This window comes from Cryptomeria japonica, chromosome 1 (genome assembly GCF_030272615.1).
Source record: "Cryptomeria japonica chromosome 1, Sugi_1.0, whole genome shotgun sequence".
NCBI classification, from domain to species: domain Eukaryota; kingdom Viridiplantae; phylum Streptophyta; class Pinopsida; order Cupressales; family Cupressaceae; genus Cryptomeria; species Cryptomeria japonica.
In genome coordinates this window covers 461,048,787-461,072,966 of record NC_081405.1, presented here as the reverse complement: position 1 = coordinate 461,072,966, position 24,180 = coordinate 461,048,787, and the positions used below count along the sequence as shown (strand labels likewise).

At 37.7% G+C, this 24,180-nt stretch overlaps 1 protein-coding gene across 3 annotated transcripts in view; it reads left to right on the top strand.

The window, feature by feature from the left end:
* The window catches only part of LOC131064233 (rRNA (cytosine-C(5))-methyltransferase NOP2C), a 185,975-nt gene that overhangs the window by 144,094 nt on the left and 17,701 nt on the right, over nt 1-24,180 (top strand). For all 3 annotated transcript variants that reach the window (XM_057998335.2, XM_057998343.2, XM_057998333.2), the window contains one exon: nt 6,018-6,082. In XM_057998335.2, the coding sequence (XP_057854318.2) occupies nt 6,018-6,082 (65 nt within the window). The remainder of the gene's footprint in view (nt 1-6,017; nt 6,083-24,180) is intronic.

The following is a 24,180-nucleotide window of genomic DNA, read 5'->3' as shown; positions in this document are numbered from 1 at the left end:
GAAAACATGGATAAAGCATGCATATATAGATTATATTCATATCAAAACATGGATATAACATGCATATGAAAACATTTTAGAACCTTAAGTTTTAACATACAACATTTGTGTTCAAAATCTATTGTCAATATTCAATATGCTTACATAATTCAGAATTCATTGTTAATATGCATGTTATATCTAAAAAGTAACATGCAAAATACCCAAAGGCTACACTATTGTCATATAGTTTCATTGTCAATTATGATATGAAAATACAAAAAAACGAAGTACATTGCTGCCCCTAATTTGCATCTCCTAGCACTGCTTCAAAATCAAAGTCCTCCTTTGAGTCTTTGCCACTGTCATGGTCCACGTCCACCTCATCCAACAAAATCTCATCCAATCCCCCTGGTGTCAACTCCTCATCAACCTGGGCCACGTCTTCCAAATCAACATCCCACCATAAAGCTGGAATTAGTCATCTCTTTGGAGTCTAATGATATTGAAGTCGAAGAGCACTGTGCACAACCACTAGATTCTCCACTCATCTAGAGGTAAGTCTATTCCTCTTGATGGAGTGGATAAAGCCATATGTGGACCAATTCTTCTCTGCAACAAAGGAACTGATAACTTGTGAAAGGAAGCAAGTGGTAAACAACTTCAATTGTGGTGTATCCCTCTCGTGCCATGTCCACCATCCAATAGGGTCTCTCTAAGCTAATATAATTCTATCCAACCTCGCTTGTAGTTTACTCAATGTAGGACCACAAAGATTTATCAAGTTAAGGAATTGTGTTTGGAGTATGAAGGCTTGCTCCTTTGGATACATCTTATCAATGGCCCATATGAACCCATCTTAAATCCCTTGGTCATCACATGGAAGCACCCTTCCATTCCTTAGTGCATACCATTTGGGATTTAGAAGATAGGTTGCCATATGAAGCGGGGTGTTCATTGTGTTCCACTTTTGTATCACAATGGGCCCGATATGTTGCTCATATAACCCCAAAGTGGGATCCTTAGCCAAAATTGTTTGCTTTATCTTCCCAAGCATACTATCAAATGTCTCATATCATTCTCTAAGATTAGGAGAGTCTGTATCAGCATATTTAATGTCAACAATAGGTGAGATGAAAGAGAAAACATGTGCAAAATCGAAATGCAAACAAAACGTTAAAATATTAAAACAAAAAATTTAATATAAAATCATCATTCTAGCATCAAATTTTTAATAAAATCAACAACACCTTACCTCATAGTGGACCACCAATTGTCATCAAGGATCTTTTGTTTACCAGATTTTCCTTGCATAGAGCTTGAATTAGGCCATCTAGCACACTCAAGATTCACTTGCATCAATTGTAGAGGATCATACACCTCAAGCATCCTTTCCAACAAGATGAAGTATGTGGTATACCTATATTCATTAAAAATTTAAAAGCAATATAAGGCTCAATGCAATTGGAATACAAATGTTTGAAGTTTCAAATTTTTGATTTTCCAATATTTTCATATATTGAAAGTTTGAATTAAAATGAAGTGGCATACCTTGTTACAACGAGTTTGAGGAACTCCCTGGACAATGATCTAAAGAGAGCAAGTGAAGTGTGGTCGTTGCAAATGAACATTTGAATGTCTCTAGCTTTTGCCACTACTTGCTTCACCCAATCTATTTTTTATGCCTTTCAATGCATGAACACCACATGGAGTTCAAAAGATGTGCATGTAAGCACCCTCCACCATCAAATTAATTGTTTTTCACTTGTGCTCAATCGGTGATCAACACAGGTACAATATTAGCAGACCTAACCTCCTCTATGACATCTCTCAAAATTATAAACTATAAGTTTGCATCCTTATACTTTGCTGAACAATCCACGACTTTGAGAGAATAAGAACCGGTAGGGCATGCGACGATGATATTGATGGGTGGCCAAAGTTTGACATTAGTCCACCCATCCATCACAATAGAGCAACCAAACCTCATCCATTGGCACATTAACCTTGGAATACACTCTTTATCTAGGAGGGTAGTCCATAGCTTATGATCTCCAGGGGGTATGAATGAAGGACCAATGGTGGCTACATCTCTAATCAATTGTTTGAAGTAAGTGGAACGAGCCACATGAAATGGGATGGTATTAGCCAAAACGAATCTGGCAATGGAAGACTCAGTAGCTTCTCGTGCTTGCACATTAAGCATAGCTTCAATTGACCCTCCCTTGTCACTACCGCTCACCTTCCTCTTTCCTCTTGTGCCAAAATGACTACTACCAAAAGTAGATGATATAGGCAAAGATGATTGTGCACTTGCAAAAGAAGGTGTTGGCATTGCCCCACCTTGTTTCCTTATTTTTGCCTCTGAGTGCAATCTATGACACCCTCATTTCACCTTAAACTGAAAAATTAAAAAAATCAGACGTTCATGCTTCAAGCTTTGAAAAAAATTGGGAAAAAGAAGGATGAAACCTACCTCTTTCAAGCTTAAAGCAATATATTTGTCCTAGATTCAATCTCTTTTCCTTCTATTATACTACTCTTCTTTGAATGGTTGCTTGCTTCAAACCCTCTTGTTGCTCCATGTTTTTTCTTCTTATACAAATGATTGAATGAGTTAAAAACTATTTCATAATGACTTTTAGGGTGACCTTGGAGGTAGGGGCCCACAAAACAATTATAAAAATGTTTGTTTTTGCAAGTTAAATGCATTTTTAAAAAAAAGGCATTTTGACATCAGGGATGTCCAACTATCCCTAGTGTCAGGTGATGACATTTCTAAAAAAGGGGACGTCAGGGAAGTCTTTGAGATGTCCCTGGCATGGGGACACGTCCTGGGTTTTCTAGGTCACAATCAATCATTTGTCACTTTCCTTTTTTCTTTTTGTCTGTGTTGGCTGGTTGCTTGAGTCCATCACAATTTTCCTTCTATCCTTTTCCTATAACTCTCATTTAGTAACAATTGGTTATAAAGATAGCAAATCATTAACTAGGAAACCATCTCTCGACCACCTTGGTGTTAGCTAAATAAATGGGAGGGAAAAAAAACATGTTGGACCATATTGTTGATTAATAATTACACTTAGTTTTGTAAGCCATTAAAGGTGGATTCTTTTATTTCAGGGATTATATGTCAGAAAACAAAGGCCATTGTCGTTGGAAGTAAAAAATAAAAATGCATTGATAATCACTTAGTGGCAAATGTTGTTTTAAATGTACTAAGAGACCTACCAATAAATAGGCCAAACTGGGTTTCTTAAATCATGTTTTTGTAGTTCTCAGTCTGTAAAGTTATTTAGCGACCTCTTGATTGTACAATAAACCGTGAGCTGTAGTGAATAAATTTTCCTTTCACGTTCTTTTTTATTTTCCCAATTTTATTTGGCATTCTCTTATGCTAATACCCCACTTATTCATCTATTTGATGTTTTGTTTCATCCACTTGCTCTTTCTTCTGTCTAATTTCTGTACAATTGTCATTTTTGGCGAGCGATGTATCTCCATGTTTTCTAATCTTCTTAGATAGCTTAACAAACAAAACATAGCTGCCACCTCAATGAGAAAAGTCTTGGTTTTTGCAAGGACAATCTCATATGGAATAGATGATTTAATCTTGAGGCTGTTTGTGATTAAATGTTTTTGTAATCTCTCTATATGTCCCCACTTTCTTGTTGAAGTGTTGCTACCCCATACTTTGCATCCATATAGTAACTAGAACCACTAAAAGCTCAAAAAAAGTCTTCTCAGTTTTCCTATCCCATAGTGAACAAAGTGATAAGGATCCACATGCTAAATTGAATGGATGAGTTCTACGATAAGAGCCCCGTCATGTTGAAAATGAGTTCTATGGTAAGAGCTCCTCCTTGTTGAAAATGTGAGGGAAAGGGTTATTAGAAGATGAAGAAGTTGAGAAATACAACTTCAAGTATCCCAAGAACACCTGCAAGCAAAATACCTGTCACAAGAGATGAATGGAGGCAAAAAGCAATAATGGCTCTGAAGAAGAAGATGATCATTAAGAGAGGGAATCAATTAATGAAAAAGTACAATACAATCCTTATAAAAGGATAATAGCAACCCTAAAGGTGTGCAACCCTAAAGGGATGATGTGCATTAAATAATTAGAATAATTATTAAATACCTACAATATTATTAAATGCTTAAGTTTAGCTTAAGCGTAGAGTATAATAGACTAATAATTAAATAAATAATTATTAGCTAATACAAGATAACTCTAACACCCCCCCTTAAGATGAACTTAGGGAGTAGCTAAAAAACTAAATGCATGAAGCAAAAAAATGCAACTACATGATGAAGGCAAATTTGGGTCCTGACAACAAGGCCCGATGAGGTACCCAATCACAACCAAATCTCTATGAACTAGAGAAATAGAGAAAACCACGTGGGAAAAAACTCTACTCCAAAAAGCAAGTGAAGGACTGAAGAAGTCTCCAAACAAGAATGTTCTAAAAGATAGGAACAAGAGAAGAGCAGAAGAATCACTGAAGCATGAAGAACCTGCAAACACTGTCGAAGAATAACTGTCGATCTGAAGAACGTCCACTGGAATAGAAGATGATTAGGTAGAGAAGACTGTAATCTACATGAGTGCCCTCAAATAACACTACTCGAATCAGATGACAAACAAAGGAAAACTACTGAACTCGAAGATACAGATGGCATAAAACACAAAAGCCCGAAGAGTTGATACAACAAACCAAGGAAGCATTAGAAAAACAGGAGAAAGCCCCCATAATGCAGACAAGGGTGAGGGACAGGTTCATTGAAAATGATGACCAACAAGAACTGCATGATGAAAAACCAGAAACATCGAAGGTGCAGAGAAAGTACATATTGTCGTGGAAGAAGTTGAGAAATACAACTTTAGAGATCCCAAGAACACCTGCAAGCAAAATACCTGTCACAAGAGAAGATAGGAGGCAAAAAACAATAATGGCTCTGAAGAAGAAGATTATCATTCAGAGAGGGAATCAATTAATGAAAAAGTACAATACAATCCTTATAAAAGGATAATAGCAACCCTAAAGGTGTGCAACCCTAAAGAAACCCTAAAGGGATAATGTAATACCTACAATATTATTAAATGCCTAAGTTTAGCTTAAGCGTAGAGTATAATAGACTAATAATTAAATAAATAACTATTAGCTAATACAAAATAACTCTTAACATAAAATTTGTAGGTCATGATTGCCATACCATACAAATATAATTTGTCACCTTTCCCTCACAACGAAGTTGTTCCGTACTTAATTAGATACTTTTCTAGTCAATCTTGCTAATTCTATGGAATTCCAGTTCCCTAGCATCTAACAAACATGAAGCTATTGTAATCCTCTCAAAAGTGCATTTATATGGTCTGCAAGCATTTATTTCAAAAGGGGTGATCATTCCTACATAATGGACATGCAGCTTAATTTAATATCCTTCTAAGTTATGTTTTGTAGAAAGTGTACTATAATGCAAACTCTTGGTAGAAATTGGTTTGACTCTTATTTCATTTATTAATTAAATGTTTGTAGCAGTGGAATATCTTTTGAGATGCTAAGCATAATTGAACTACTATATACTTAAAATGTTTAGGCTTTAAATCTTGACATTTGCTTTTGAAAAAAGAACAGGCATGAGGGTTATAAATGTACTGGTATGACAAATGAATAATCTCAACATTGCTTGTATTATTAGTTTTAAAATTAGACACGGATGTATGAGGAGCCTTATATTTAGTATTTCAATCTTTTGAAATGATTTATAATTTTATAATATTATTTCTAATAAGTTATCAAAGAAAAATTTGAAAAAAAAATCTTATTTAAAAATTAAAGAAATTATATTGTCGTTACATTGGCGATGATAGATTTCTTGAATATGCTCAGTTCATGTGAGACATCTCAATTTGATTTTTTTAATTTTATTTCAATAAATGTTGGACATTAAAATTTTGCTTTATTTTTTTAAATATTTTTTGTTTTCATATGTTTATAACATTGTAATTTATAATTTGTTCTAATATGTTTTAGTACCCTAAAATTGGAGGTCCAGGACTTGTTGGAGGACTTGATGTATTTAATGGTCGTTCTTATAAGTAAGTATCCTAATAAGACCAATGTTTTAATATTTTATAATTTTTTTTATGAAATCAAGGTTAGGGAATTTAGTATGTCTCTTGCAACTTTTTTAAAGATCATTTGGAATAGCCTAAAATGCAATACTATTTTAAACAAACATGTGAGGATAATTGAATTCTTATTAATTTAATTGAAGATGTAAATTCTGTTATTATGGTAAGGAAATATTTTATTATACTAATGACTTAGGGATTTCATTATCTAAGCACGTGAATTATACTTTCCTAAAAGTAGATAATGGTTGATTAATAAAATATTTAGTGTTCTTTGTATACCAACTAAAGATGTAAATTCTACTATTATGGTAGGGAAAAATAATAGTATGGTAGTTGACTAGGGATTTGATTATCTAGGCTCATGAATTAGTATTGCCTAAGCAAGATATTTTTATTAGTGAATTATGAATAGATCTGTAATGATGAAAATATTATGGTTTCCACAATTAGAACTATGAAAACCACTAATATTTAGACTTAGGGACCATTACATTAAAGAGGGGTAAACCCGATAGATGTAGCCACAAATCAACAAAGATAGGGCTGAGAATTCTATTGGATTTACAAAGTTTGGATTGATTGCCCTCTTTTAAGTTGAATTGTGAAAATGCTGAAACCAAGGTAAATGTGTTGGAATTAAAGTAATTATGTGTGAACAACTAGCTTCAGTTGTCAGATCGAGCCACAAACTTGGATCTAAACAATTAAGTGTATTTGGATTTGTTCCTAGAAGGAGCTCCTGAAATGTCATGAGCAGCCCGTCGCACTAGTCTTCTCTGTTGGAATCAAGGAGCACTGAGGGGGGGGTGGGTGAATCATTGTTTAGCAAATTTTAACTTTGTTAAATTGTTCTTTCAACCATATAATACATTGAACCAAAAGAAGGATGCAAGAACATAGAACAATCAACCACAACACCATAACACAAAGATTTTATACGTGGAAAACCCGGTCAAGGGAAAAACCACGGTGGGGATGAGACCCACAAAATGAGTATCCTCAAATACAAGTTTTACAATGGGATGCACATGCATTTAGGCACATTGCTTAGAGCTCACTGCTCAAAAGGAGAGGCTCACTGCCTACAAATGAGTTACATAAGATTACTGAAGTACATGAACTAAATAATAGCATCTACAAATGCCCGATTATAGTTCTGGTAAAGCACATTACACAAATATTTCATATTTTGCCTTATACTGCTCTGTTCCATTGCTTTGATCTGGAGCATAAATTTCTAATATGCGCACGTGCAACTACGCACAATCAATCACTAACACCTTTCACATTCACCCCACACACTAAAATGATCAAATACATGGCTTATATATATCTGTAACAAGATAATAGATCAACCACATGTTGGCTTCAAGAACTCTTAGCATATTGTGAAACATGTACATACGCTCGGCTAAATCCGAAATTAAAATACCAATGTGGACCAAAACAATTGTCCACACTTTGCCACAACCATCAGACAAAACACTTGGACCACAAATATAATCACCAAAATCGATCCACAAAATCCGCATAAGGATTATACACACAAGTCGGTTGTCCTACACTGATAAACTGAAAATTGACACACCAGAGCTTCTAACTCAAATGCTAATCATCACCAGAGGCTAAAACTTTGGAATATGGTTGTCTAGACATCCATCAACCTACAACCAGATCCTCAATACAAGATGATAACCAGGAAGGATGTATCAACCATAATGCACAACACTGTCAGATGCTCTGTCTAGTTTGTCGGACTTGAACCAATCTTGAATGACTTCCAATAGAATCACATACAACAACGCAGATGGGTGCACTGACTTGGGTTGCCATCAATGACAACACCGAATAATTTGTGTAGTGTCTCTTGCCAACAACCTCCCCCTTTGGCATTGATGGCAACACTTACTGAAAAAATGACTGTGTCTGACCAAATATGAACACACACTGCAAAACAAACTTCTAAATTCCAAAACTCCCAAAAATCCCCCTAAGATGAATATAGTATTTTTCACTGCCCTACACTCCCCTTTGACATCAATGGCAAAGGCAGGGATCTGCATGCCAAAATTCATACAAAATTCCTATGAACAGACTGCATATATACAAACACACTCTCCTAACTTAAATATATTTAAATACATCTGCAACAAATTTCTTCAATAAAACCAAATCACTGTCCCAACCTTTCTTGAGACTCTCCAAAATTGAAATCTGGCCACTGAAAATAAATGCTTGCATTTTTGTTGTCTATAGGGCTGAGGGTTCATTGGTTACCATGACATCTTAGGCTTCCTTCGAAGCACTGAATAAAGTTTCCAATTTGGGACGAATTAGGCTTTGAAGTTCACCGACTCTAACAACAATCATATCCTTTTCATGCATCAAATGCTTGATCTTGTCAAGCAAGGAAATGACTTGACCTTCTTGACTAGCCACCAAAGTAGTCAAAGGATCAAATGATTGGGATATACCTGCCAATAGCTTCTCATTCTCTTTTATTTGCTTCTCAATATCCTCAGTAAACTTAGAAAATAATAGACATGACTTGTAGACATTGCCTCCTTCTAATAAAGCATTTTGAACTCTTCATGCAGGTGTCTAACAAGATTCTATAATTTGCAATCATATTCTTGAATGAACTGAACCTCTTGGCATCAAATTCATTTTGGACCTTAACCTTAGTTGACTTCTCAAGTGATTCGAAGTGAGTACTTACCGAATTTATTAGGCTTTTCAACTGACCGAAGGGAGTATCTGATGTGTCCTTGACATATGAAGGCATGATCTTCTCCAAGACACCAGATGCAAGAGTAAGTAGCTCACTGTCCTCAATATGAGACTTCATCATCTCCTCCCTTGCTTTGGCCTGACCAAATGATGCTAGCTGCAATTTCTGGATGGGAGAAAGAGTGGCCAGATTGATAGGCCCTTGGATCAACTCAAGATCATCTAATTCTTGCTTGTCCTTCTCCAAAAATACGTTCATTGCCTCTACAGTGTCTCTTGCTTCCGTGACTGGTTCATTCTTAACTTCCGCCACCTTCACTACTTCTTCACTAGATGGGACTTCATTCTTCGCAGATTTTTTAGTAAGATTCAGAGGATTTTGAGTATCCTCAATTGTATTTGCTTTGACTGATCCCTCTCCACTTTTGTTCAACTCTCCTTCATCCAGAGCAGAAGAGGCCTTCATTCAACCTGTTCATCCTTAGGTTGCAATTCTGGAGCGTCATCATGAGATTCTACAAAATCAAAATTGTTCTTTAGCAGGGTTGATTTCAAAATCTTCTTCGTTTCTCTAATTACTTTCTCAGTCTTCCTAATCATTAACTTATTTTTCCTGGTCTTGCTTCTAAACTCACTCTTGGTTTCTTTGAAAATTCTATTCACCTCTTCTATCGAAATCACAGGGCAAAGATTTACCAAGGTACACTCTCTAAGTTTGTTATCTTCTTCCTTAGCACTCAATCTTCTCATTTCTAATACATCATATAGGCTTTTAAGAATCTTAGACATAATCTCAACAAGACCCCTATTGAATATATTCAAGCACCAACTTCATCAAATTTGTCATAAAATTCAGAGAGTGGCTTGAGATTACCTTGGATAGTGAGAGCTTTTTACAACATCTTCAACATACTTACCAGATGGAACTAGCTTCGTCTTCTTGTCGCTTTTCTCCTCACCAGAGGGCTTGTCCTTAGACACCTTTGAAGCTTTAGTGCCCTTTGTCTTTATTTCTTTTGTTGCTTCATCAAACACAATCTCTTCATTAGCATGCACACCAACATATACTCTTGTGCTTTATCCTCTTCCTCTTCCCTTTTCTGTTGGATTGCTTGACTTGGGGTTTTGCTGTGTTGATTGGCTTTTGAGAACCAGAGGAAGGTGCAGAGCTCTTGGTTGGTCTAGATCTGGCGGACGAAGCTGTCAGACTAACTGACTCAACCTTTACTGTCCTTCCTTCTTTAGTTTGCTCTCTCCTCTTCCTAGCTTCCTTAACTGCTTCAGCAGTAATGCCAATGCTTGAAGTGGTTATGCCAATGCTCTGTGCATAATGTTCCACCTCCTTTCTCACTTTTCTAACAATTTTCGGCTTCTTAAACTGAGCATGCAGTTGCAAGTCCTTTTCAGCAAAGGTGTCAAACCTTTCTTCAGAGGGATCATTAGGCTTAGTCAACAAATGTTGAGCATACATTTCTAGGATTTTATCCTCTATTTCATACCCCATGGGCATGATGCATATTGTCCTAGGTTCTACCGCTTCCATTATGCATTAATCAATGTCTACCATGAAGCATATGGTGTCCTTGTACTTCTCCACTATAGATTTAGGGATTCTTTCCCTAGCTTGCATCATGCTCTGAAAGTTCTTGAAATACCCCCAAAGTGCATCTTTTTGAGCCTTGTTGTCTCTAATGTTATACAGTAAATCCCTGACCTGTACTACCACCAATTTGTCACTTGCCCAATGAACACTTCCAATACCTGGAATCTCATTCATGAAATAGAAGAATAAGCATAACACTAGAGTGTCGAACTTGAATGTATTCTTCTTATCCTTCTTTATGCTTGTCAGATTCTCTATAAACTTGCTCCAGAGTAGCTGACATAGATCATACTCCTTGTTCTCCTTAATCATCTAATATGCATCATAAATAGTTGTACCGGATACCGAGTTCTCTCGGCTAGAGTGATAAACCTTGTATCCAACAACCATAAAAGCAAACTTCACATCTAGTTCAACAATATCATTTATTGTCATAGCCCTTTTATCAAACCTGGAACCGGTTGCATCTATGACCATTTGATTCTTTATAGACCGGAGTGTGGGCAAACCACCTGATGAGCTTAAACTAGTTACAATTCGGATTACATCCATAGTGATTTTGAAGGGCTGGTTTCACCACATGAATTCAACTTAGCACATACTAGACCCATTCATTCTCATCAAACACGGGAAACCGGATAAACTGCACAAAGTTCTTCTCTTCCATAGACTTAAATTTTGGTTTGAGCCTGAAATTCTCTCCCAAAAGATGGTTGGAGTACAAATTCAAAAACTGTGAACCTCCTAACTCTTCAATATTCTCATGTATGTATGCCCTAATGTCCTCTACATAAAGAACACCGTATGGAACCGATGAAAATGCCTCTAGAGGATCATCTTCTACTGATTTGAAAGGGTGCTTTTTGAATTTGGGTCGAGATCTCTTAGTTATGTCAACTACCAAAGGTGTATCCATTCCAGAGATATCAAATTTACAAACTTCACAGAGAAATACCTTACTTTGTTGGATTAGGGTTTTTACATTTAATTGCCTTCACACTTCGATCAGTCGGAAATCTTCTCGCAGAGCTCGCTTCTACTCTCTCTTACATAATGCAAAGTGACAAATGAAAGGTAAAGGTTGCCTTTCATCATTCCAACTTTTAACTTTTTGATGTAATATATGCGCTTGCCCTAACCCTTCCGAACACTCTGTTACCACAAACAACTCACAAAAGTTCTCCTGCGGATCTCCAATTTTGCTCAAATACTTGCGGAAATCCTTCTAGATGATTTGAAATATGTCAATGCAGCTACTGACAATCTGTCGCATTTTGACACCAATTGTTGGCAGGGGAGGAAAAGATTTTATTGAAAACTCCCCCTAGGCCAGAGGCCTTAAACTTATTCCTAGAGGAATTTCCAATACCGAATTTAGGTGTGTATCCATTTCCTGCATTGTCATCACTCTTTTTCACCCATGTCTTCTTCATTTGATTGCTGATCTCATCCACAATTAATTTTCCTTTTCCATTATCATCTTTCTGCACACTTTTGTTATTGTCTGTCGGACTCTTCCTGTCCATATTCTTGCTTCTACAAAATTTTGCAATGTGACCAGATTTGTTGCAATTATAGCACACAACATTTCTCTGTCTAGGCCTGTAATTCCCTTGATTTCCTCTTGATTTGCATTGATTAGCAATGTGACCAAACATACCACAAGCATAACATCTAACATTCGTTCTATTGAAAGAGTTACTTGCCATAATTTTGCATTCACTTGATTTATGACCATACTTGTTACAGTTGAAACATTGATCGAAGAATGATGGACCATTTTGATTCATCCTATTTCTGCATTGACTAGCTTTATGACCAAATTTATTACAAACAAAACAATTGCCATTGAACTTTTGAGCATTAGGTTGCCTTACTGAAGATCTCTTAGCTTTGTTCTTATGATGTTCTGACTTAGGATTGCTTTGACCAGATTCGAAGCTTTCTCCTTTCTCATATCCAAGACCTCGCTTGCCATTTTCATTCTTCCGAGTTTGCAACAACACATCAAGTTTAGTTGAGCTAATCTTGAACTTTTCCTAGTACTCATTTGCAGTAGCAAGTTCATCCCTAAGAATGACAATTTGCCTTTCAAGCTCTTCTTCATTGTTTTTGAATTGTTGCAATTCAAGATTCAGCTAATAATTTTCACAATTGATTTAGCAGTATTCATCAGATCTTTCTTTCAAAGACTGATTAAGGTCGTCTTCATTCTTCTTTCTTCCCTCAATCTCCTTTGTCAACCTCATTACTATATTTTCCATCTCATTTTTCTGGACTGCATTATCTCTAGCAAGCTTCTCACATTCTTCTATATTTTCCTTCAAAGCTTGATTCAAGGGACCATCATCTATGCTTTGGTTTTCTTTCTGCTTTAGTTGATCAACAAGTTCATTTCTCTTTTCCTTGGACTTATTCAGTTGCTCCTTCAATGACTGAATGAAATTCTCTGCATCCTTAAGACTCCTTTTCAATTCCCAGACTTCAGCTTTGGACTGATCAAGATTATCAAGTGCAACAAGAAGCTGATGTTGAAGAAGAAACACCAAGCAAAGTCCCAAACAGATATGTGCAAAAGAATCACCTTGAGGATCAGATTATTGGCAACAAGAAGGATGGTGTGTAAACTAGAAGGAGAGCAAGAAACACTGAGTAAGTAAATTTCTGCCTTATGACTAAGATGGAACCCATAACATATGATGTGGCCAGCAAGAGTGAGAAGTGGATAAAGGCTATGAAAGAAGAGTTGCAACAGATTGAGAAGAACAAAACATGGGATTTGGTTCCTAGACCTACAGACAAAAATGTCATTGAGACTAAATGGGTCTACAGGAACAAGATGAATGAATAAGGCAAGGTAATAAGGAACAAGGCAAGACTAGTGTGCAAGGGATATGCTCAAGGAGAGGGCATAGATTTTGAGGAGACATTTGCACCTGTTGCAAGATGAAGCAATAAGAAAGTTCTTGACATTCTCTGCATTCAAAGGATACCAGGTATATCAAATGGATGTTAAATCTGCATTTCTCAATGGAAATCTAGAATAAGAGATCTACATTGAGCAACCTGAAGGATTTCAGCTACATGAGGATGACAACTTTGTCCGCAGATTGAAAAAGGCACTATATGGTCTGAAGCAGGCACCTAGAGCATGGTATAAGTATCTCCATAAGCAAGGTTTCAAAAAGGGAAATGCTGACAACAACTTGTACATTAAGGTGGATGGAGACTACATGATCATAGTTGTGGTATATGTAGATGACAACATCTTTGGAGGCAATAAAGATATACTATTCAAAGAATTTGCTGATAAGATGCAATTAGAGTTTGAAATGTCCATGCTTGGAGAGTTATCATATTTTCTTGGTTTGCAAATATGACAACAGAATAAGGGCATATTCATTTCTCAAACCAAATGTGCTAAGGATATGTTGAAGAAGTTTCAGATGGAGGATATCAAACTGGTTGGTACCCCCATGGTGATAGGATGCAAGTGAAGCAAAGATGATGAGTCACCCAGTCTAGATCAAACCCTGTATAGATCCATGATTGGAAGCCTATTGTATCTTACAACCTCAAGGCCTGATATAGTTCAAGCAGTGTGCATGGTTGCAAGGTTCCAAGCAGCGCCTAAGCAATCATATGTCAACGCAGTTAGGAGGATATTCAAGTATCTGTAGGGAACACTTACTTATGGCTTATGGTATCCAAAGAAAGGATATTTCACTTTGCAAGCCTATACTGATGCAGATTGGGCAAGATGTGTAGATGACAGGAAGAGCACCAGTGGTGGAACTTTCTTCCTTGGAGACATGTTAGTGTCATGGCATAGCAAGAAACAAGAGTCCATTTCATTATCAACTATTGAAGCTGAGTATATAGCAGCTGCCACATGTTGTTCTCAAGTCTTGTGGATGAAACAAACATTGAGGGACATTCAGGCAGAGTTTTTAGATCTTATTCCTATCATGTGTGACAACTCAAGTGCCATCAATATATCCAAGAACCCCGTTATGCACTCAAGGACAAAGCATATTGCAATTAAATATCATTTTCGCTGGGAAAAAGGTTGCAAAGAAAGAGGTAAAAGTTGAATATGTGTGCACCGGTGAACAAATAGTTGATATTTTCACTAAGCCCCTGCCTAAGCACAACTTTGAATATCTAAGATAGAAATTGGGTGTTATTCCACCTGTCTTCAACACTTAAGCATTTTTGTGTAGTCTGTGGTTCAGGGGGAGCATATTGTTTTACACTTTCTGCCGTGAACCTCATGCACAGTTTCAGGGGGAGTTCTGATTTTTTAAGCAGTATTAGCACTGCTTTTATATTGTAATAATCGTTCATCTAGCATCCAAACCAACATGAAGAAAGGACATATTTTGAAGAAGTTGTATAGGAAATTTCTAATGTATTGCATATGTGTCATGATCGAAATTCGAAGTTCCATGGAAATATGTCTACGAGTGTCTTCTAGAGAAAAGGGGAGAAAGCATTTGACATTTGGTTGCTTCACCCTTTGCCATTGTTGTCAAAAGGGGAGAACTGGTTGGTCTGCGAGTGTGTTGACACTAATGCCAAAGAGGGAGATTGTTGGCATTATTGTCATTGATGTTGAGGGATGTCAAGAGGTTGCAAAGATGCAGGCAACAATCGTGCATAACACAAAGACATGTGAAGCACATAACACGCAGGTTATGCAGTCATGTATGCAATTGTGCATAACACATCATGTTATGCTATAGAGGTCTCGACCAGGCTCGTTGACTCCCCCGCTATCCCGCAGTGTGATGGTTGAGAGGACTGAGACCTTGCGGGGCAACCTGAAAGCAAAGCGGATAATGTCTGCCGCCCCCCCCCCCCCCCTCGGTATCCTGTAGAGTCAAACACTTTAAAGATGCAGGCATGTAGGGTAACAAGAAGACATAAGTTAAAGGCTTCCCACCATCTTGCGACAGGATGGATGTATGAAAAGTGACCATGCAGGGTTAAAAGGACAAAGGCAGGAATTGAGGTTCCTGCTATCCCCCAGCAGGTGAGAAGGAAAACCTAAGAGCTTGTAGGGAACAAAACACATAGTTAACAATGTTCCCCCCGCTATACCATGGCTTGCTTGATTTGAGAATGAAGGACGTGCAAGGTAAGAATATTAATGGAGTTAGAGGTCATCCTCGCCATCTCGCAGCTGTGATGATTGAAAGGAAAAGGTCTTGCAGGGTAAGGTTGAAGGAAAAATATGTGGCATCCCGCCATCCTGCGAGGAGTAAAACTGAAGCAAGATGAGCTCGCGGGGATACAAAGAACAAGATAGGAAGTTGATCCCGCTATCCCATGCGAAGCTAGGTTGCACGAGGAGAAGTGAGATATGCATCCTGCTATCCCACAACAGGCAGAGGGATGAAAAGTGGACCCTGCGCGGTAAGATCAAAGAGTGAAGGTGCGCATCCCGCTATCCCACAACAAGTATGACAAAGACACAATGGTCACGCGGGGTAAGTAAGACCATGGTGAATGAAGGTCTCCCGCTATCCCGCACCATGGAGATCTGGAGAGAAGTGACCCTGCGGGGCAAGGTAAGCTGAGCTATTTGATCATGGAAGATTATTTGGTCGACACATTGGCAACCCTGATACATAGAGGACCATGTGGCATTTGACCAAGTTTGACCAAGTGGTTTGGACATCGATTGAGAGGATTTTGACGCCACAGGTGCATGCAAATAGTCATAGAGTTTTACGTGGGAGATGACCGACCTTTGACCGTGTGATTGGATGAAGAATATGAAGATATGAGGCTCCCTGATGGACAAAGAATGAATCAGACATACAAAAGTCAGTGACGATGGAGGTAGTTGTCGATCTTTTCAGGGTAGGTCAACGGAGAATGTAAAATGCATTAATGGTGATCGAGTTGCAAGCTGGTTGTGTGGCTTGAGGAAGGATTCCAGATCATTTTCAACCGAGAAAGATTACTAAATTGTTTAGTAATCTAAGTACAAAGATTGAACAGAAGAAAGAGAGGATGCATTTACTACAGGCAACAAATCTGAGATCATACTCAGGACAGAGAATAAAATCTTTAGAGGTGCAAATCTCCAAGACAATCGACTTAAATAAAATATTCAAGATTGCAGTAGAAGAAAATTCTGATAAGTACAAAGTCGATCGAATCCAGCAGGAGAAGTGATGAGATTTGACATTGGTAGGTGTGGTTGCTGAGACAGAGATAGAGGTGGAAATAAAGATATTCCAACTAGGCGACTGGAAGTGTAGAGTTGAGTGAGTAGAGTGTGTGTTGTTGCTGCCGAGAGAAAATAGAGCAATCTACATAAGCAAATAGAGTAAGAACAAAGTATTCTGGAAGGTGAAGCTGTAGCAGAGAGCAGAAGACAACCAACCAGAGGAAGAAGAAGAAACAGAGGAAGAGAGTTCAACAAGCAAAGAAATTCATTCTTATGGTGTAAGAAGTTGTAAGTGTTACAAAACTTCATTTGTAACAAGGTGCCTTATTTGTTTATGTAATTTATCTTATTGTAAACCTCTGAGTGGGTGCTGAGAGCAGGGGTAGGTGCTCCTCTGAGTAGGTTCTCATAAAATCAGGATTTTTGTGCTCCTTGGGTTGGTGCCCTAAAGTTTAGGGGTTTGTGCTCCTTGGTTTGGTACCCTAAACATTGTAAACTGTTAGTTACTGTGAGGCTGGATTGGAGTAGTGGACTCCAACAACTATTCTCATCGAGGTTTTTCCCACATTGGGTTTTCCTCCTAAATCTAGTGTTCTGGTTTAATTTGTGTGTGTGTGTGTGTGTATGTTCTAAATTGATTTGCGATTTTAGTATTTGCACACATAGTTGAAAAATTTTAATTACACTGATTCACCCATCTCTCAATGTCCATTTGTGTTCTTCAATCCACATAAAGATTATTCGCACAAATCGGTTGTCGTGCATTGATAAACTGAAAACCGATACACCGGAGTTTCTAACTCGAACACTAATCATCACTAAGAGGCTAAAACTTTGGAATAAGGCTGTCCAAAGATCCATCAACCTACAATTAGATCCACAACACAAGATGATAACCAGAAAGGATGTATCAACCATAATGTACAACACTGTCAGATGCTCTGTCTAGCTTGCCTTCAACGCCAAGGAGATATCCTTTAGACAACAATGTCATCAATCCAAGCTAAAGATGGAATACTCTTCAAGCAAGGTTAAGATAATTGAAAAAGAGATATCTTGCAACAACTGTAAAAAGGATCCTTGGAGAACAGATCTTTGCTCAAAAGACATCTTCCTCCAAGAGGAGTTCTTAAACAAACATAGCATCTTCTACCAAAAGAAGAGAAGGAGAACACAAATGCATACCTTCCCCCTATTACTAGGTGAAAGAGATTCTTGATGAAGGATGACACACTTTTGACCCAATGTGAGGGGTAAGTTTATGATAGATATATATTGCCAAGTGAAGAAGAGGTTGTAGCCAAAGATACACACCTCTTACATAAGAGAGAATCCTTGAGGAAACAACAATTTCACACAAGGAATCCTTGAGCAAATGCCACTCAACAGAGGAAAAGTGTATCCTTAGAAAGGATAAGAGAGAAAGATCATTGCCCCCCAAGCGTAGGGACAATGACAAGAATTACACAACCTCTGAGGAGCGTAGGGACAATGAGAAGTATTACCCAACCTCTGAGGAGAGATTTGACATAAGCAAATGCACAATGCACTCACATGAAGTAATATTCCATGCAAGAGAAGACATACCATTAGAAATACAACTCCAAAGAAAAGGTAATCTTCGAAGGGAAAGAGAGAAAATTAGAATGCATGATCACATACTCCCCTAAGAAGAGATTTATCATAAGAGGTATACCATTCCATTCAAGAAAGGACATCATAACATGAAAAATGCAACCCCTAAAGGGAATAGTGAAAACCTTAGATAGAGAGGACAAATAAGATAAGAGGCAAAAATGAATTATGTTGTTGCCCTAAGTTTATTATTTTTGAAATAGCATTAGCTCTTATGACAAAGATCCCCCAATTAAGTTAACAACTATTGTTAAAGGGTGAGGAGCAACATGAACGGTGAATGGAGTTCTAAGGAACTACTTTTTCGCCAAGAAAAAGAGCAAGATCACATTGTTCTGTTGGCAAGAGACATTGTGCAGGCCATCCCGTGTTGTCATTGATGGCAACCAAAGTCAGATATTCCATCTGCAGTGTGTGATCCGATCCTACCAGAAGTCAGAATGAAGATTTGGTTAAGTTGGGTGAGTTAGAACAGAGCATCTGACATAATGTAGTATTTTGGTTGGCATTTCATTTATGTTGAATGTTTTGTGTTGCAGAGCTAGAGGAAGATAGTTAGATATCCGGAGCATCCCATTTTTATGATCTTAGCCTCTAGTGGTGATTGTCATGTAGAAAATCCGATGTACAGGTTTTTGTGTTGAACAATGTGGTATGGCCGACTTGTATAGTTGATCATTGTGCAAAATTGACGGAGTCATTTTGGTGATTATTTTTGTGATCGAGAATGTTTAGCCGACATTTGGGAAGCGTGTGGACAATTCTTTTTGGTCTGCATGTGCATTGGACTTTGGATTGAGCTGATTATGTATGCATGGTTCATTATTTGTATAGTGTTCTTGAAGCCGACATGTAGAAGACCTAATTTCATTTTTCGGATATATAAGACTGATGGATATGATCATATTGGATATCGATGGGTATGTGGAAAGGTTTTGTGATCGATTGTGCGCAATTTCACATGCACAAGTGAAGGATTTGTGCTTTGGAATAATGCAAAACAGTGGAATAGAGCAGTGTGAGTTGAAGTGTGTGCATTATTTATAATGAGCTTAATTGGAACTATAATTTGGCATTGATAGATGCTATTCATTAGTTCATTTCACTCTTGTGATCTCTGTAATTGTTTGTAAGGCAGTGGGCCTTCCCAAGGGTTGTAGCCCTCCTTGCTTTGTAAATTGAGCAATGAGCTCTGGACAGTGTGCCCGAATGCATGTGCATTCCCTTGTAATACTTTTAACAAAGTATAATTATCTCGTGAGTTCATCCCCATCATGGTTTTTCCCTTAACCGAGTTTCCACGTATAAAAATCCTTGTGTTATGGTGTTGTTGTGGTTCTTTGATTTATGCTCTTGCATCTTACTTTTATTCATTTGCAACAAGTGGTTGAAAGAACAAGTTAATTTGGTTAAAAATTGCAGAACACTGATTCACCCCCCTCTTAATGTTCCTTGATTCCAACAATTGGTATCAGAGCCTAGTTCTTAGGAAGAAGTTTAACAACTTGAGGAAGATCCGGGAAGGTGTTTCAATGGATTTTGGTAGTATTTAGAAACAACTTTTAGTTGTACTTGATAATCTTGATCAATCCAAAATTGAAGTCCAGGAACTGCATGAGAATCTTAGAGATGCTGAAAACTTCATTCAGTCATTCAAAGAGCAATTGAATAGATCTAGAGAGAAGAGAATGGAATTTGTTGATTAGTTAAAACAACACGAAAGAAAAATCATGGATAATGATGACCTAAGTGAGACCTTGAAACATAAGACAAAGGAATGTGAGAAGCTTGCAGCCCTAAATCGTGAGATGGAATCTATAGTGATGAAATTGACCAAGGAGATTGAGGAAAGAAAGAAGAATGAAGAGAATCTTAATCAATCCTTGAAAGAAATATCTAATGAATGTAGTAGACTTGGTTGTGAGATTGGCCAACTAGAGCATGATTTGCATGAAACCAAAGAAGAACTTGGACAACATATTCTTCTTCTTAGATATGATCTTGAAGCCGCAAATGAATGCAAGGACAAATTCAAGATCAGTTCAACCAAACTTAATGAGATGCCTGATAGCTAAAAGGATGTTGATGACAAAAGAGGTCTTGGATTTGAGAAAGGAGAAAGCTCTGGATCTGGTCAAAGCAATCCTAAGGCTCAACATCAGAAGAACAAAGCTAAAAGGTTTCCGGAAGACAACCTAATGCTCATAAATTCAATGTTTATTGTTTTGTTTGCAATAAATTTTGTCATATGGCTAGTCAATGCAGAAATAGGATGAATCATAATGGTTAATCTTTCTCTTGTCAATGTTTTAATGCAACAAGTATGGACACAAGTCAAATGAATGCAAACGTATAATGAATAACTTTTCAAATAGAAGGAATGTCAGATATTATGCATATGGTAGGCTTGGACATGTTGCTAATCAGTGCAGATCAAGAGGAAATCAAGGGAATTTCAAGCCTAGACAAGGAAATGTGGTATGCTACAATTGCAACAAATCCAGTTACATTGCAAGATTCTGTAGAAGCAAAAATATGAATAGAAATGGTCTGGCAAAGAATAAGAATGTGCAGTCCATTAAAAAAGGGAAAGCAAAAGTTGAGGAGATCAGAGATCAATTGAAGAAGACATGGGTTAAGAAGAGTGATTCAGATGCAAGGAATGGATCTACACCTGAATATGGTGCTAGAAATTCCTTTAGGAGCTGAGTTATGGTCTCCATCCTAGGGGGAGTTTTCATGAAAATCTTATGTACCCTTGGAGCAGATGGTCCCTAAATTTGACAGGTTGGCAGATGTTGTGATAGGGTATTGTATATAATGTGAGATGATCTTTCGAAGAATTTGAGCAATAATAAAAGTCCAGAGATGATTCTTTGTGAGTTGTCTATAAAAGTTGAGTATCCAGAAGTTTAGGGCTAATCACATTTAATGCACCCTAAAAGTCAAATACGTGAACAATAAAAAGCCATTTTGACATTCATTTCTCACTTTGCATTCCATAGAAGAAGAAGAGAGCACTCTGTGAGAAGGTTATCCAAGAAATCGAAGTGTAAAGAAGATTTCCTGAGTGAAAACCTAATCCGGTGGTCAAGGTATTTTTGGGTGAAACGTTTCAAATTTGAAGTTTGAAATTTCTAAAATGGTTGCCTCTGGAAATGCAACTCCGCTAGTAGTAGATATCACTGAGAGAGCTCGGCCAAATTTTATGAAACATCCATTTATTTCTATGGAAGATGATCCAAAGAGTGCATTTTCATCGGTGTTTTGCATATCAAGGATATTAGGGTTTACACTCACTGCAACCTCGAAGAATTGGGTAGCTCTCATCTGTTGAATCTCTACAATAAGTAGTTGATTGATGGGAATTTCTGGCTAAAACTGGAATTCCAAGTGTTGGAGGATAAGGTTTTGTGCAACTTGTCAAATTTTCGATGTTCGATGAAAACAAATGGGTTTGGTATGTCCTTAGCAGAATGTATGATGAGTTCATGTGGTTGAACAAGCCGTTCAAGATCACAAAGAATGTTATTAGGGTTGTTACTAGTCTGTTTTCAACCAATGACTTTACCCACATTGAAGGCTGTGAAGAACCAGATTGCATAGATGCAATCGGGTCAAAGTTTGACCAAAGAGCCATGACAATCAACGTTATTCTTGAGCATGATGTCAAATTTACTTCTATGGTGATATGGTATAAGGTATACCACTCCAGCAAGGATAACTGTGTATCCGGAACAACCATCTATGTTGCTTGTGAAATGATTAAGGAAAACAAGAAATATGACTTGTGTGAACTGCTCTAGAGTGAGTTGATGAAGAACCTGCAGAAGATCAAGTAGGACACGAAGCACCCATTCAAGTATGGTACCTTTATCCCATGCTTGTACTTTTACGTCATGAACGAAGTTCTGGGGCTAGGTCAAGTCGATTGGGTGTATGATAGACTTGTGGGAGTTCAGATCAAAGAGCTATTGTATAACATTGGTAATGCTAAGGCTCAAAATGCCACTCTTTGGGGTTACTTCAAAAACTTTCAGAGTGAGATGCATGACAAGGAGAGGATCCCCAAGACTATAGTTGAGAAATATCAGGATACAATCTGCTTCATGGTGGATACTGACCAATGTCTAATGGAAGCAGTTGAGCCGAGAACTGTTTAGATCATGCCCATGGGGTATGAGGTGGGTGAGCAAATTCTTGAGCTATATGCACATCTCTTAAGCAAACTGGTACATCCCTCTGAGGAGAGATTTGGAAGTTATGCTGAAATGAGCTTGAAATTGCATAGTCAGTTCAAGAAACTGGAAATCCAGAGGAAAGTGGAAAAGGAGGTGGAAGCATATGCTTAAAGCATTGGGATCACGAAAGAGGGAGTCCGAGAGGTGAGGATGAGAAATATTTTACCTACTAAGAGCTTGTCAAGGAGAAGAAGGCTAAACTGGAAGTCTTTGCTCCAAGCCTAGACAATCAAGGAGTTGTGCACCCTCCTCCAGTCCTCAGAAGCTTCCAAGATCAGTGAAATCCAAAGCCAAAGCATCTGGTGGTGAGGGAAAAAGTAAGAAAGGTAAAGGAACGAGAGTATATGTTGCAACTCCTAATGATGAGGAGGCAGAGTTAGATGAAGAAATGAAGGAAATCAAGCAAAAGGGCACCAAGGCATTGAAAGTCACTAAGGATAAGCCCTCCTGTGGTGAGAAGCCCAACAAGAAGACAAAAACTGAATTTGAGCAATCCGGTATGTCAGTTAGAAAAGTGGAGAAAGTTGTAACAATGCAAGGTACTCTCAAACCACTTTTTGAGTTTTATGACTATTTTGATGAGGCAGAACAAAGGATTTTGGAAGAAGCAACCATAAAGTATTTGAATAAGTTTAATAGAGCTCTTATAGAGATAATGTCAGGAATTCTTAAGGGTCTCTATGATATTTTGGATACAAGGAAAGAAACTGCAAGAGCAGAAGATGAAAGATTAAGAGTATATGTGTTAGTAGAGCTTTGTTCTCTTATAGCTAATGAGGAAATTGTCAGAATCCTTAAAGAGGCCAAGAGTGAGTTCTGAAGCAAGACAAGATTTAATAAGCTCATGATTGACAAGATTGAAGAAGCAATTGAGGATACAAAGAGGATCTTAAGGTCTATGTTGTTGAAGAATCAATATGAGGCTATACCTGAGAAAATTCAGGATGATGTTGCCAAATCATCTAGTCCGCAAACTCAGAGCATGTCATCCAAAGGAGAGCAGACAAAGGTAGACACTCTTCTATTCCGGTTGATCCAAAGGTTGAGGTAAATGTTTCCTTTATTTTGGAGGAAGCTAGTAAGGAGGATGTAATGGATGAGGGTGAAGAGAAGGCAAGAAAAGGAAATGAGGTTGAGGACACTCAGAATCCTCCTGTTGACTCCACTGAGATACCTGAGAAGGATGCAGTCCCTACTAAAGTTGATACAATAAAGGAAGCAGAGAAGGAGAAGGTCGAGGTCAAGGAAGAACCCATTTCAGAAGCAAGAGACACTTAAGGGGTAGTAAAAGAAGCAGATTTTTGATGATGCAAGTGAGGACCTCCTGAAGTTCCACACCAAAGAAAGTGACCTGCTTACCCTTGCATCTGGTATTCTTGAGATGTAATGCCTTTTTATATCAAGAACAAGTTTGACACTCCATCCGGATAGCTGAAAAGTTTGATCAACTCTATAGATACTCATTTTGAGTCGTTGGAGAAGTCTGTTGAGGTCAAGGTTCACAATGAATTCAATGCCAAGAGGCTTCGAACATTGAAAAGAATGATTGTCGATGATAGAGTTATATTAGATACTTGTATTAAGAGTATTCAAGATGCATTATCCGAGGGTGGTAACATTTACAAATCATGTTCATCATTGTCAAAGTTCATTGAGGATATTGAGAAGC